The sequence below is a fragment of the Populus alba genome, chromosome 14 (genome assembly GCF_005239225.2).
Source record: "Populus alba chromosome 14, ASM523922v2, whole genome shotgun sequence".
Lineage (NCBI taxonomy): Eukaryota > Viridiplantae > Streptophyta > Magnoliopsida > Malpighiales > Salicaceae > Populus > Populus alba.
In genome coordinates, this window is record NC_133297.1 from 8,078,236 (window position 1) to 8,092,609 (window position 14,374).

General features: G+C 36.2%; 2 protein-coding genes across 5 annotated transcripts; both read left to right on the plus strand.

Annotated features, from left to right (window-relative positions):
- The first annotated feature begins 2,634 nt into the window (after positions 1-2,634).
- On the plus strand, positions 2,635-6,967 carry LOC118041202 (rho GTPase-activating protein 3). 2 transcript variants are annotated; one of them, XM_035048430.2, is made up of 6 exons: positions 2,641-3,479; positions 4,536-4,656; positions 4,804-4,923; positions 5,166-5,396; positions 5,772-6,003; positions 6,557-6,967. In XM_035048430.2, exons 1-6 carry the CDS (start codon positions 3,028-3,030, stop codon positions 6,592-6,594), a joined length of 1,194 nt encoding a protein of 397 aa, XP_034904321.1. In that variant the 5' UTR covers positions 2,641-3,027; the 3' UTR covers positions 6,595-6,967. The 2 variants fall into 2 exon arrangements, with proteins under 2 accessions (XP_034904320.1, XP_034904321.1); XM_035048429.2 differs by lacking the exon at positions 6,557-6,967 and having other exon boundaries at positions 2,635-3,479; positions 5,772-6,517.
- Positions 6,968-11,779: 4,812 nt separating this feature from the next.
- Positions 11,780-13,947, plus strand: LOC118041201 (transcription factor bHLH14). Of its 3 annotated transcripts, none has more exons than XR_004686264.2 (2): positions 11,780-13,490; positions 13,594-13,947. XR_004686264.2 is itself a non-coding variant. In XM_035048427.2 (2 exons), exons 1-2 carry the CDS (start codon positions 11,956-11,958, stop codon positions 13,613-13,615), a joined length of 1,575 nt encoding a protein of 524 aa, XP_034904318.1. In that variant the 5' UTR covers positions 11,780-11,955; the 3' UTR covers positions 13,616-13,947. The 3 variants fall into 3 exon arrangements, 2 of the variants coding, with proteins under 2 accessions (XP_034904318.1, XP_034904319.1); XM_035048427.2 differs by having other exon boundaries at positions 11,780-13,433; positions 13,519-13,947; XM_035048428.2 differs by having other exon boundaries at positions 11,780-13,433.
- The last annotated feature ends 427 nt before the right edge of the window (positions 13,948-14,374 follow it).

The following is a 14,374-nucleotide window of genomic DNA, read 5'->3' on the forward strand; positions in this document are numbered from 1 at the left end:
ATTCTCTCGATATATACCGAGGAAATATTTTCGTTGGTAAATTTTTGATGAAAATATTCCCTTTGTATTTTCGTTTGTATTTATCAATTTTCTGATAGTGTTTTTTCATATTCAAAGTGAGGTCAAACTCAATTCTTAGTCACTAGGAGTAGGTTTTTGTTTTCCAGGTGGGATGAGCAAGATAACGAGGAATATATGTTATAAGAAAATAATTCATAGAAATTGAATAATTGGTGTATAGGATACATTTTTTCATGCCTACTATCATTTATTATCTTTAGAACTTATAACTTCTAATTAATGTTTAGCCAAATTAATTTTTAGAAATTTGATATGATTTGAGGTTGTAAAGTGATGAAAAACTTCACATGATAATTGGGTTTTTTCGATGGCTGTGTCATGAGGTGGTGACTAATAGGTTTTTGTCCTTTGTCCGAGTGGTTCAAAATAAATCCTTTGTAGGTAAAGGAGACACTCCAGTACTTAATTAAATACACACAGGAGGAGAAAATAATATGCAATAAGAGAAAGTATAATGAAAATTATATGAATTGTGTAATTGTATGTTATGTATTTTTGTCTATAAACTTGTATGAAATGATTTCCCTGGCTGATATGGTGACCAAAATATTTATATATATTGGCCACGTCTGCTTATCTTGTATGTTGTAGTTGCAGCCTTGCAGGTATTTCGGATGTTTGTGGAGGATGAAGTTATGTAATTGGTGAAGGCTGTAATGCTTATGCTTGGTAAAGAAGATGATTGCCAGAGATAGGAAACAATCTTTGACTGAGAAATGTGGTGCTCGCTCTGCTTAAAAACAATGAATTTGCATACTGCATAGTCTTGGAAACTAAAAAAAAGCTTAGAGATGTGTGCCGAGACATGGATAACCTTCACTGGAAATTAAGCAAGAAAATGAAGAAAAAGAGAGAGAGAGAGAGAAATTCCAGCGTTCCCCCCAAAAGGCTAGAGTTGAAGCTTAAATGACTGGAGTTTCCGGCCACCCCAGACGGCGTAGCAAAGTTTTGTTTTTTTTGTTTTTTTTGAATTTTTATGCACCACCATAAAGCAAAAATGATATCCCGATATTCCGTGTCGCCCATGCTTTGCATAAGGATTGATGGTGAGCTACAGCCCAGTTATAACCATAATTTAAATATTTACTTTTTGCTCCCAGGAATCATTTAGAAAGAGGAGAGGAAAAAACAGGGTGCTGATTATAACTCGAGGAATGCACTTCATGTATCTAGTAAGATGACAAAAGTGAAAGGGTTGTGGATAATGATATTGAATAGGCCTTGTAAGGACCAGTGTCCACACATAGCAGAAACTTAAATGTGACATTTGAGACTATCCCTGCACAGAAGAGAGCCCACAAGGAACACGAAAGGAACACCTCCATGTGACCATGTGACCGGAGTTTGGGGATTGGCAAGCAAAATACAAAACAGCGAAGCACAAGCAAGTTTCAGACATGAACTAGATCCAAATCCTCATTCCCAAAGCAAGCTGCCCTGCCCCTCCTAATGTGTTTCTAAAAGATGAAGGTTTGATTTTATGGCTAATCGTTTCCAATTATAACCTGACGGGTTTGATAAAAAGTTCTGCAATTTGCAAAGTTCTGCAGCCAGAAGAAATTTTCTCGTTCCCTGATTCACGCCCGAAACAACGTCAGATAATTGAACTAATCAAACACCATTTGCAATATTATATATGCAAGGAAAAGGCAAAGAAGATTAGAAATGTTTTAGGAATCCTTAAAATTATAACCCAATATTTTTAGATTCAGATCAAGGCTTCCCACCACATCATTAAAATAAACAATCAACTAAGATTAGTTAAACTACTGCATCAATATATATATATATATATATATATATATATATACACACACGGATACGAAAGAGATAATGATAGTCACATGTGTGTTGTACAGTAGTTGAGGTATATGCTATCATCAGAGCTTCACTATTAACCAGCCATTAATCCATATTCCATGCTCCCCTCTTAAGTGCTTCTTCCATGCTCACCTGCAAGATGGCGCACTCTTCCAGTTTTGCTTTGATTAGGCGTGTCAGCATCGGAAAAACTAAACCTAGCTGGCCCGTTATCCAGATCTTTACCATCTTAACTAATTGACCGCCTGCTTTTCTTGTAACTTCTTAGTTTGTGTTTTGCTCAGTAAATGAAAGAGTAATCATGATGAACAGATTTTATCAGTTAAAACGAAGAAAAACTGTCGCATTGTACGGTCAAATTCTATCAAACCTCTCGATAAAAGAAATGTTTTTCCTCCAAAAATTGATGTGTATTTCTTATCTTGATACTATCAGGTTCGCACAAGAGCGAAAATATCATCCCCCAACAAAAAAAAAAAAAGAAAGAAAAGAAAGCAGAGATTTGTAAGGCAAATAAATAAATAACTAGAGGGAGTACCATGGTACAGAATCTTGCCATTCATTTGCTGTCTTCCTCCTTCCTGTCTGTAGCTACTTGCTAGACAGTCTCCTTATTCTGTAATTAATTACATGTCGAAAACCTAGCCATACTTTATTAACGAATCACCAATAAAATCCAAAAAACCAAAAACACACTCACACGCATACATTGTCCTGTCTACTGTTACTGCTACTAGTCGTCTCTTTTTCAACTATCTTCCTTCATTTGCTTGCTTCCTCCCTTCCGTAACTCCGTGTCAAGATGCAGCCTTAACTGTCACCTCCACTTTTCGCTCGCTCGCTCGATCATTCACCAAAATCAAAAGGGTCTTTATCACCTCACCCCACCTCAAAAACCATATCATCATCTCCTCCTCCACCAAACTTCTCTACCACCCCCTCCCTTCTTCTCACCAAATCCCTTCTTTCGTATTACTCCATTAATATTAATAATTATTAAGTCTTGACCTTCCCCATTGTTTTCATGAATAAAAAAATATATTCCATCCCAAACTCCTCGCAATTATATCACACTCACTAGCTCGCCATTTTTCTAAATAAATAAATAAAACACATTCAACCAAAATGACCCGGCTTTTCCGATCCAAATCTTGCGGACTCGTCGGACTCACCGAGTCCAACTCTGCCTCCCCTCCAACTCCCTTCTTTCACCGAAACGGCACTGAAGACGGAGAAGAGGACGAGGACGAAGATGATGAAGAAGAATTATATAGTGATGCTTCTGGAAACCCGATATCAACGCCGTTTATTGGGTCGAGAGAAGGAACGGGAGGGAGTGAGAGAGGTCGAAACGGAAATAGCAATAAAGAGTTTGCAATTCTGGATGTTTTGGTAACGGCGTTAAGGAAGTCGTTGGTGACATGCAGCGTGGAAAGAGAGGATGTTTCTTCCATGGATATAAGCTGGCCTACTGAAGTTAGGCACTTGTCTCACGTGACTTTTGATAGGTTTAATGGTTTCCTTGGTTTGCCTACTGAGTTTGAGCCTGAGGTTCCTTGCAAGGTCCCTAGCGCCAGGTTTAAATTTATTTATTTTTTTTACTTCTTTTTCTTATCAAAAATTATTTGGAATAACTACGAGGTGAATTATGAAAGAAAATAATTAGTAGATGATGTGATTAATTAAGAAAGCATACAAATTATTTGGATATTTTCTGCAAAGAAAATATATCATTTGGTTTCTTTTTTTTTCAAGAAAACTTTTTTTCCCGTGCCTGGTGAGTATTTCAGGAGATGAAACAGTGTAATAGCCTATAGGATATAGGCTATAAAGGATCCAAATATAGGCTACACAATCTTATATAGCTTGTATAAGATTTTTTTTTTTGCCTGAGCATGGTTAATGAAATAAGCAACTGTACAAAGCTTCGGCAGTAGCAAGATCGCATGAAATCCTAAAAAATAAAGACCTGTTCTTGGACTGTTACTGTTATAAGGGAGAGAGCCTTTTTTCCCCTGTTGTAATTGAGTTATTTATATTGGATGTCTTGGTTGAGATGTAGACCTGTTTTATAAGAAGAGAATACCGCTGATTTAAGGCTAGCTTGTGAACATGTAAATTAATCTTGATCATCATGTTTTTCAAATAAGGATCTTTTTCAACAACTAGTTCAGCTCTGAAAGTAACTGAATTCATCAATATTTTCACTCAGGTAGAGGACAGTAAATGGCAAATAAAAGACTTCTTTTTCCTCCTCCCTTTGACCGAATACAGTGAATGTCAACATATACCCACTGATGGTCTAGTTTGTATGCACACGCAAAGACAATTTTTAGTTCGCATTGTTTTGTGGGGGTGGAGGATGAATATATGCACTGTTGGTTTCTTGATCCTTCTGGATTAGTTGTGATTTCGTTTTTGGTCATATGAAACAATGGTTTAACCGAGCTGATTTTGATGATGGAATGGAGGGATTAGTTAAGATTTTGATTAAACATGTGATATCTGCTAGTACTGGTTCTGATTCTTTGAATTTTAAATTCCCTTGCATCATTTTTTAGTCCTGCTTCTTGGATTAGTCAACAGTGGATATCTTCTTGGCTTACACGATACATCGATCCTCTGTTTTCCAGTGCAAATGTATTTGGTGTTTCTGCCAAGTCGATGCAATGTTCTCATGATGACAAAGGGAACAGTGTTCCGACTATTCTTCTGATGATGCAAAAGCGTTTATATGCAGAAGGAGGACTTAAGGTATGTTTATGTTCCTACTTTGCTTCCAAGGAAATTTATCTTCAGTCTGCTGCTTGCCATTTCTACAAAAAAAAAACTAGTATCGGTACTGCTAGTCGTCACTCCTGTTCAAAATTGAGGCTTTTCTTTGCTGTGTTTGCTTCCAAGGCAGAAGGGATTTTCCGAATAAATGCTGAGAATGGTCGGGAGGAGTATGTCAGAAACCAGCTAAACAAAGGTGTAGTGCCTCGTGGAATTGAAGTCCATTGCTTGGCAGGTTTAATAAAGGTATGCCATATGACACGTTGACATTGTTTGATAAAATGGTCAGTAAATCAGCTGTGGGGATATGATTCTGTGTCATCAAATTCTCCCTGTTTCTTTTATCACTTGACATATATTCTTCGCTGGTAGCCAATATATTAGACGTTTCACTTTATTTCATAATTAATCATATAATACTGTCACTTTGCCCCTTTTCCCCGCTTTCTGAACTGCACGCTGCCTCTCTTTTTTTTTGTTATATCCAGGCATGGTTTAGAGAACTACCCTCTGGGGTTCTCGATTCTATCACACCAGAACAGGTAATGCACTGCAACACCGAAGATGACTGCACTCAACTTGTGGAGCAACTTCCTCTGACAGAAGCTGCACTACTTGATTGGGCAATCAATTTGATGGCAGATGTCGTGGAGCACGAGCAGTATAACAAGATGAATGCACGCAACATTGCTATGGTTTTTGCACCCAACATGACGCAGGTTTGTTGAATTTGTATTAGTTGGTTCTAGTTGGTTGTTGTTGGAAAGTTACCCTCATGTTAAGCAGTATAGTATTGTTCCATTAAATAATTTCTATGATTTTGAATGAAAAAATGGATGGGCCAACTGCTTCTTTTGAATGATCACAAAAGATGACCATATGTTCCATTAGCTCCTAAAATATGGACAACGGACTATTGACGAGAGCTGACAATCATCATTTCTAATTGATTTTACACACATTTAAATAGAACTCACAGATGTATGGGGTTTCACAAGCTGACGCTGTGGTTGTAACGAAGGGAATTCCCTTTTGTTTGCAAATACATAACATTTTTTAGTTATTATCTAAGATGTAATCTTCTTATGATGCAGATGGCTGATCCTTTGACCGCATTGATTCATGCCGTGCAAGTAATGAACTTGCTCAAGACATTGATCTTAAAAACACTCCAGGAAAGAGAGGAATCCAATGCAAAGCTTAGGTTGCTCTCGACATGCTCAGATTCCCCAGGCGACAAGAGTGAACCCTGTCATTCAAACTTAAACAGCAAAGAATTCTGTAAAATATCACTCAACGCTGGTGCACCTGAGATACCTTCCACTGGTAAGTTCTTGAGGTCTGCCACTATGAATAGATTAGAATCCAACACTGAGGAAAAATATTGGAGATTTCAGAAGAAAGGTGATGGAGAAGAGGAATTTAAGCCTGTTTCAAGTAGCAGCCCCCCCTTATCTGAAAGGGGCACCCTAGACAGTGGATGCAAAGGCGAATATGATAGTGGAGACTGGCTAAGTTTTAGAAAAGGGGTGAGGAGGCTATGCATACACCCTGTATTTCAGTTGAGTAAACCAGTTAAGAAGACTCGTGGTATTGGAATTGTAAATACTAGGGGAAGAGGCGGAGAAGCTTGGGCGTGATTTATCAGTTGCGTCCCGGCTTGTACCATATATATGTTGAGTTCATGGTTGCTTGTCTAAAGATTGTTGTGGAATAGATGCCAGTGTTTGCTTAATTCTGTAGTCAGATAAAAAAAAATCTCTAATTTGTATGAAGGCCCTAACTGCAGCTTTAGCTATATAAACAATAACTCTTGAGGGATGACCCTCACCTTTTATGATTCCTTATTTGTTTTCCCTCTTTCATAACCGTGTTGCAGGTTTTGACAGAAGTCTAAGGAAAATTATGCAGGTTTGACATCAACAGCTGTCTGAATCTAATCTGATGGGATTTCAAGGCCTAGAAGAGATGACAATGCCGCCGAATATTAGAGAGAAATCACTAACTAGATGATTTGCCGAGGCAGAATGTCTAGTGTATTGGAAACGGACTGTTCTCCTCTATTAAGCTTCGTTTTAGGCCAGGGAAGGTGGAAGACTGCTCAAAAGAATTTGGAAGGATAAGCTAATTCAATTTCCTTGTGGTTTGGATTGAATAATAAGGACGTCGTCACCCCAAATGTGATCTAGTTGTCTGTATGTGTATACCTTAAGCTGTAATGACACAAGTTATTGCAATAGTCAAAGTTTTAGGAGCAACACAAGGAGAAACTTGTTTTGCATTCATAGTAGTTTAGTGGCAAGTAAGAAGGGGGATTTGAAGCGACCAGGAAGCCAGTATACATGTAACACAAGCAAGTCTGGTCCTGAAACAGTAGTGGTTGGCAGAAAAGCAGGTCGGAAAATTCACATCCTGAAAACCTCCCAGTTTCCTGGCATTGGATTTGCAGCGTCATTTTCCATGGAAGTTGATCGATATCGTGTAATCAAAACCAACTCATCTGGGGAGAAACCTGGCTGTCTGAAGATATGATTAGGAAAGAAGCTCGGTCTTCCATGCGCTTGAGCCCGGTCTTGTAGTCGCAGCAGGCATTCTCTACAACGCTATAGCTATATAAAAAAGGAGGACATTTTCGTTAAATGCGTTTCACATATCACACAGAAATTTCCAAATGGCACAGAATTCTGAAACGATCTTGACTGATTTCGAAATGGGAATTACATTCTCCTATGTTTAGTTAACCAGACCCGATCAACTAATTCTAGACCATGACAAGATCTTATGATCAGCTAGTTCTAGACGATTCCATAGAAATCCAGAAAGACATGATTTATTTTTTAAAATCACAGCTTTGGACAAGGCAATGCAGGTCATTATGGATGTTATGTAATGGTCACGGCTTCGTTGCGTGCAGAATATGTAGGACTCCAACACCTAGAGATCTTATAAATTAGATGCTATAATTGATATATTAAGATTGGTATTTGCATTAAGTAAATAATTTAAAACCATTGATTGCAAATACATAACATAAATTCGGGTAAAAATGACAAATTTTGACACAAAAATAGAAAAATCCAATTTTTAAAATGTGTAATGGAAAAATGGTAACAGTAACCTCGCATTAAAAGCCCGAGGAGGTTGGATTCATCCAATCCAAGACCACTACACGGGTTTTCTTTAAGCTCTAAATAATTGGGCCTTTATTCTCATAAATGGATTACGCTGTAAATTCCGTTTCAGCCCGATTGTTCATTGGTTTTTGGCCCAATCCTAAATACCCGGGTCTTCCACGGTGTTTTTTTAGCCACAATTTATTTTTTAAAGTCTTTTTTTATTAAGAGCAAATGTAATTATTCATACGATAAACTTTATCATAATCCGACAAACGAATCGGTCAGCTGTGGTTTGATTTTTATCACCTTGATGAGGTAAGATTGAAGCAGGACAAACTATTCCATGCATAGAAAGTTACGGTAATTATTGAACTTGTTACTTTCCTAGAAAAGAGAGCCAACATCGCCCACGCTTCTGTATGAGTACGGCTACAATATAATTTTTTTATTTCATTTCTTTTCTTCGTGGGCGTCATTTTATGCGTGCTTAACTTATACCAATGATTGCTACATTTCCTTTAAAAAAAACATTGACAAAGTATAGAAAGTTAGAGGGTTTTTGTTTGTGTTTAAAAAATATTTTTGAAATTTTTTTAATATTTTTTATTTTATAATTTTATATTATTTTGATATATTGATATTAACAAATAAAAAAAATTAATATATTATTAAACAAAAAATATTTTAAAAAATAATTATTAATTAATTTCAAATCGATCAGGCTGCAACTCAATGCCAAAACCCATACGCCACCCTTTATTTATATAAAAGAAAAGCGACATAAGCTTACAATATAAATAAAAGAAGAGCTAGATACATGCAATTGGATTTTTTTTTAATTTTTTTTTCATCTTCAAATAGTTTTCAATCCCGACAGACTCCAGATTCTGCTAAATGGTTTCTAACTAACACAAACGGCATTCCAGCTTGTCGTCTAACTAAAGAATAGCTTGTGTTTTTGTCGCTCAAGGTGAGATATTACCTCATTTGATCACTCAAGAATTCAAATCCCTAAAGTATTCTTGCACAAAAGAGGGAGAATTATCATCAAGATGCCCGATATCGTGAATATATATATCTGACATGAAGAAGAATATATTTCATTTAGCTAGATTCGGGAGGCATGGCCAAATTCATCAAGAGATTATGTGTGCCATCTCTCCTATTTTTCTATTCCTGGTAGTTAAATTGACGTAATCGAGAGAGAAAATAAGATAATCAAAATGGGTATCTTTCCTAGCAATTTTAGCCTTTCTTGTACTAATTAACAGGGATTAAGAAATCGAAAAATCATGTGATGTAGCTCGATCCGGATGATTTTAAAAAGGGATTGGAAAGATGACAATTATTAGTGTTTATAACCTCGAATTTAATGAAATTGGAAAGGGTTTGTAATGAAATTGGAAAATATAAAGTTTTTCCAGAGTGTTTATAACCTCGAATTTAAGTAATGTAATAAATAAATGAGTACAATGGTGGGTGGGTACTCTCTTGTAGGACCTCTTAGTAAGTCCTTTATATGATATCAAAACAATGACTCTTGGCACTTGATTCTTTTAAAGAATTTATTTTAAAAAAAACTGTAATTAGTTAATTTATTTTTATACAAAACAAATAAACATTTACAAAATCATTTTTACCACATTTGTAAGCCAAATTAGTTTTTTATTTTAGTTCTTTATCTCCCTCCCAAATTACTTCAACAACAACAATTGTGTGGACTGGCTTACCAATTGGGCTTATGGTTTAGAGTTAGGGCTTCTCTTCACTCCTTTAGCAACATTCAAAGGGTCTTTCATCATTGCTTTTAAACCATAGAACACTACTAGTTGATAATTAACATTCGTTGCGTTGTAGTTGTAATTTGGATCAAAGTTTTTTAAACATTTTGGATTTTGGAATGTAAACTAATTAATTGCAAGTTCCATGGATTGTTTTCTTATGAAAATGACAAAATTAATCTATTTCATTCATAAATCACAAGTGTTGTTAAGAGATCTTGTAAAAATACAAGAAAAATTAAAATTTTGTATGTTCATATATTTTTTACTCATTTTTGAACCAATCAAAAGTGATTTAACTCGCTAGAGGTTGAAGCCAAAAATAGAATTATGATTCAGTCTTTATAACATTGAAAGATATCAATTTAGTCCCATCCTATTGTTAGATAATAATTATTAGTTTGTTAAAAATAAATATCAAATGTAATTTAGAAAAACAAAAGAGTGAAATATCACATGCTATGCATTAATGCATGCTTGGAATAGTTGGATTTTATTTTAAATTTTGAAGTGACAAATGTCATCTTTTAATTATTAGTTTTTTTTTTTTTTGAATTGGTAATAAAAAAAGAAAAAACAACGTATGAGTATAAATTTCATAAGAAAAATATATATATAGGAACAAAAAAAATACAGGGACAAAAAAGGACACTATCCTCTCCTTGTGCTCTCCGAGTCAATTGCAAAGGAAGCCATCATCAAACAAGAAGAAAAAAAATGGAAACTTGGAGAATTTACCAAACCTAGGGCAATTCAATCACTTTATTGAAGTTTCAAGCTGCTAAATAATCGCACGGAAAGCCATGAAAGAAGGTGAGACCACGCAAATGTTAGCAGGTGACCATGTATTTTCCAAAAGTAATACCGGAAAAACAGTACCAGTACCAGTCTGAAAACCGCAGTCCCGGAGGGCACCAAACTTTTCTTCGCCCATATATATGGTTTGGACTTGCAGCCATTAATCCCTTCCGGTGAACTGTAATGCCAGAAGAAGTTCACTGCGACGAGCCCGCACCACTGAGTAGTCACTGGCCCTCTCGCTTTCCATTCACGTGCCAGTTTCATGTCCGACGCTGACATGTCTAATTAAGCTCATCTGAGACACTTTGCCCTACCATCACCAACCTTGCTTTCATATCGTAATTATACTTCCCTTCTTGCAATTGCATTCCCATGGATATGCCCTCTGCCCCTCTAATTCCCTTTATATTATCCCATTCTCTACTCTCTACGAGTAGTGGTAACTCATCACTTACCTCCCTCCCCCCACCGTAGACCAGGAAGAACACTGTCAAACCTCTGGGTCTCTCCTTTGTCTCGTTTTTTTTCCCTGTATCTTTACCGCATTGGATACTTTCTAATCTATTTCTGTACCAAAAAAGAAAGTCTCATTTTCTTTCTTTAAAGAACTTTGATTGATGGAACCTCAGCCGTGAGGACGAGTGGTTATAAACGATTAGGTATGCATCAGCAATAATTAGATGAAATTAAATTTATTCTAGATAAATTATATGGATAATTTAGTTGATTTAGTTATGAATTAATGAGATAGAATTAAGTCCAAAAAATTATAATTTTTTATCTAATTATTAGATCAGATTCAAATTTTTACATGAATTTTTAAAAGTTGTTTTTTTTTATATATATAATTGTTGTACAGACTATCAGATTTTTAAATATTAAAAATCTTGTTAAGGCTCCTAGTTTTCACAATTTTATTATTTCTGGATTTCATGACTTTTTTGAATTTCATGTTTTTTTATTTATTATTTTTAGATTTTATTTAAAGTTTTGTAAATTTTTTACAAAGACAAACTTTATTATCATTATTTTGATAGATGATAAACCTGTGAATTGAGGGCTCATATGCGTTCAGTTTTCTTTACTTATAAAATTTATAGGTTATTTATTTGTTGTTGTCATGCATTACTTTTATTTTATAAATATGGATTATTTAAGAAAAACTCGCTCAGTAATTTAAAATTTTTAGTAAAATAATATATTTTTATCTTATTGCATTTTAAAAACATGATTTTTACTAAAAATTAATATTTTGAAGAGCGATAATATAATTATTAAATTTTGCTTATACTCTTTACACCAATTTTATTAATATCAGAGATAAAATTAATAAATATGCGGCTTTATTTTAATTTAATTTTTGCATCTTCTTGATCAGCAATAAGTACCCAGTAACTACTGGGCCATTGGCAGGTCCTCTCCTTCCCTGCTGAACACAAAAGTCTCACCTTTTTCTCTCACTAGCTCTTTCTATCTCCGATTCCTTTTTCTTTGTTCTCTCAATCTTAATTTCTTACATAAACGCTCCCCTTAAGTTAATTTCCTCCCACCGTCTTTCTCAACACAACTAGATTCCATACATGGAGGGGCTCATTATCTCTCCATCTTCATCTTCTTCGCTAGTCTCTTTATCCCACGAAACCCCACCAACTCTCCAACAAAGGCTTCAATTTATAGTCCAAACCCAACCAGATTGGTGGTCTTATGCCATATTTTGGCAAGCATCAAAGGATGATAGTGGCCAAATCTTCCTAGCCTGGGGTGATGGCCATTTTCAAGGCTCCAAAGACACTTCCCCAAAACTAAGCACCACTAACAACAGCCGCATGTCGACATCAAACTCCGAGAGGAAAAGGGTCATGAAGGGAATCCATTCCCTGATCGATGAATGTCATGATCTGGATATGTCTTTGATGGATGGCACTGATTCCACCGACACTGAGTGGTTCTATGTCATGTCTCTTACTCGATCTTTCTCACCTGGAGACGGAATCCTCGGCAAGGCTTATACCACTGGCTCTTTGATTTGGTTAACTGGTGGCCATGAACTTCAGTTCTACAACTGTGAAAGAGTCAAAGAAGCTCAAATGCATGGCATTGAGACCCTGATTTGCATACCTACATCCTGTGGGGTTCTTGAATTGGGATCCTCTTGTGTGATCAGAGAAAACTGGGGTATTGTTCAACAAGCCAAGTCTCTTTTTGGGTCAGATCTTAACTCGTGTTTGGTGCCTAAAGGTCCTAATAACCCCTGTCAAGAACCAATCCAGTTTCTTGACCGGAACATTTCTATAGCGGATGGAGGCATAATAGCTGGTCTTCAAGAAGAAGATCATACGATTGAACATGGAGAGAAAAAAGCACAAGAAAGAGCAGAAACAAAGAAAGATAACGTTAATAAACCAGGCCAATCGTACGTGGACTCGGAACATTCAGACTCGGACTTTCATTTTTTTGCTGTGAATATAGAGAAAAGAATTCCAAAGAAAAGAGGGAGAAAGCCTGGGCTGGGCAGAGGCGCCCCATTGAACCATGTAGAGGCTGAGAGGCAGCGGAGAGAGAAGCTGAACCACCGGTTCTACGCGCTGCGAGCTGTGGTCCCAAACGTGTCAAGAATGGACAAAGCATCATTGTTATCTGATGCTGTATCTTACATAAATGAGATGAAGGCCAAGGTTGATAAATTGGAGTCACAACTACAAAGGGAGTCCAAGAAAGTGAAATTGGAAGTGGCTGACACTATGGACAATCAAAGCACCACCACTTCTGTGGACCAAGCTGCCTGCAGGCCTAATAGTAATTCTGGTGGTGCTGGGCTTGCACTTGAAGTTGAGGTCAAGTTTGTGGGTAATGATGCAATGATCAGGGTCCAATCCGATAATGTGAATTATCCAGGTTCTAGGTTAATGAGTGCACTGCGTGACCTGGAATTTCAGGTGCATCATGCAAGTATGTCCAGTGTTAACGAGCTTATGCTCCAAGATGTGGTCGTTAGGGTTCCTGATGGACTGAGAACGGAAGAGGCGCTCAAATCTGCTCTTCTTGGAAGACTAGAACAGTAAGATCATGATCGTTGTTGTTATGATTCCTGTTGCAAACATCTTGTTCATAAGCGGTTTGTTTTTTCTTCTTCTTCTTTCCAGTTTTCAGAGATTTCTACCTTCGAATTATGTAATCATGGAAATTAATGAAGCAACAGCTCCTTTTTTTCCCAAAAGTATTGAGATCTTGAGCCTGTAAGAGATTGAACCGAAACTTCACGTTTTATTGCTGTTCCCCGTGCTCATAGCACCTCATGCACATGACCGGAAAGGAAACCGTACTTCCTTCGGAGTATGGATGAAGCTTTGAATAAGGCCATGATTCAGATCCTTCCAACTTTCCCCCCCTTTCTCCTCTAGGGCTAAAGGCGAGTTTTAAATTACTTGGTCTGAAATATCTATTTCTGCTGCTCCTTTTGTGTACCGCGTTAAAAATAATAGAGATTATTGGGTGTGTTTGGTTCCTGGGAATCTAGACCCCACCACACCCATTTATGTAACACGTGCTGTTTTTCAATTAATCTAAGGCTATATATATATATATATATATCTATATATAGGATGGCAACGTACGAATGACGACGAAGTGAAAACCAATAGAAACAAAAGGGCTGGTTGTCTGTTGCGACCGAAGTAAAGCAATGGTCCCTGTTAAAGCGGTGGGGAAAAATAAAGTAAAGTTGTACGGAACAAAGTTTTTTTCAACCTTTTTTTTTTATACAGCTGATGCACGGTCAGTAAATTTATGAGAATATGTTAAATTTGTTTTGAAATATTTTTATTTGAAAATATACTAAAATAATATTTTTTATTTTTTAAAATTTATTTTTATTATAAGTATATGTAACGTTTTAATGACGTTAAAATAATTATCTTGAATGAAGAAATAAATTAATTTTTTCAAAAAACTATAGTCGTGCCGCAAAAATCAACAGTACAAAACAAAGTATTAACAAAT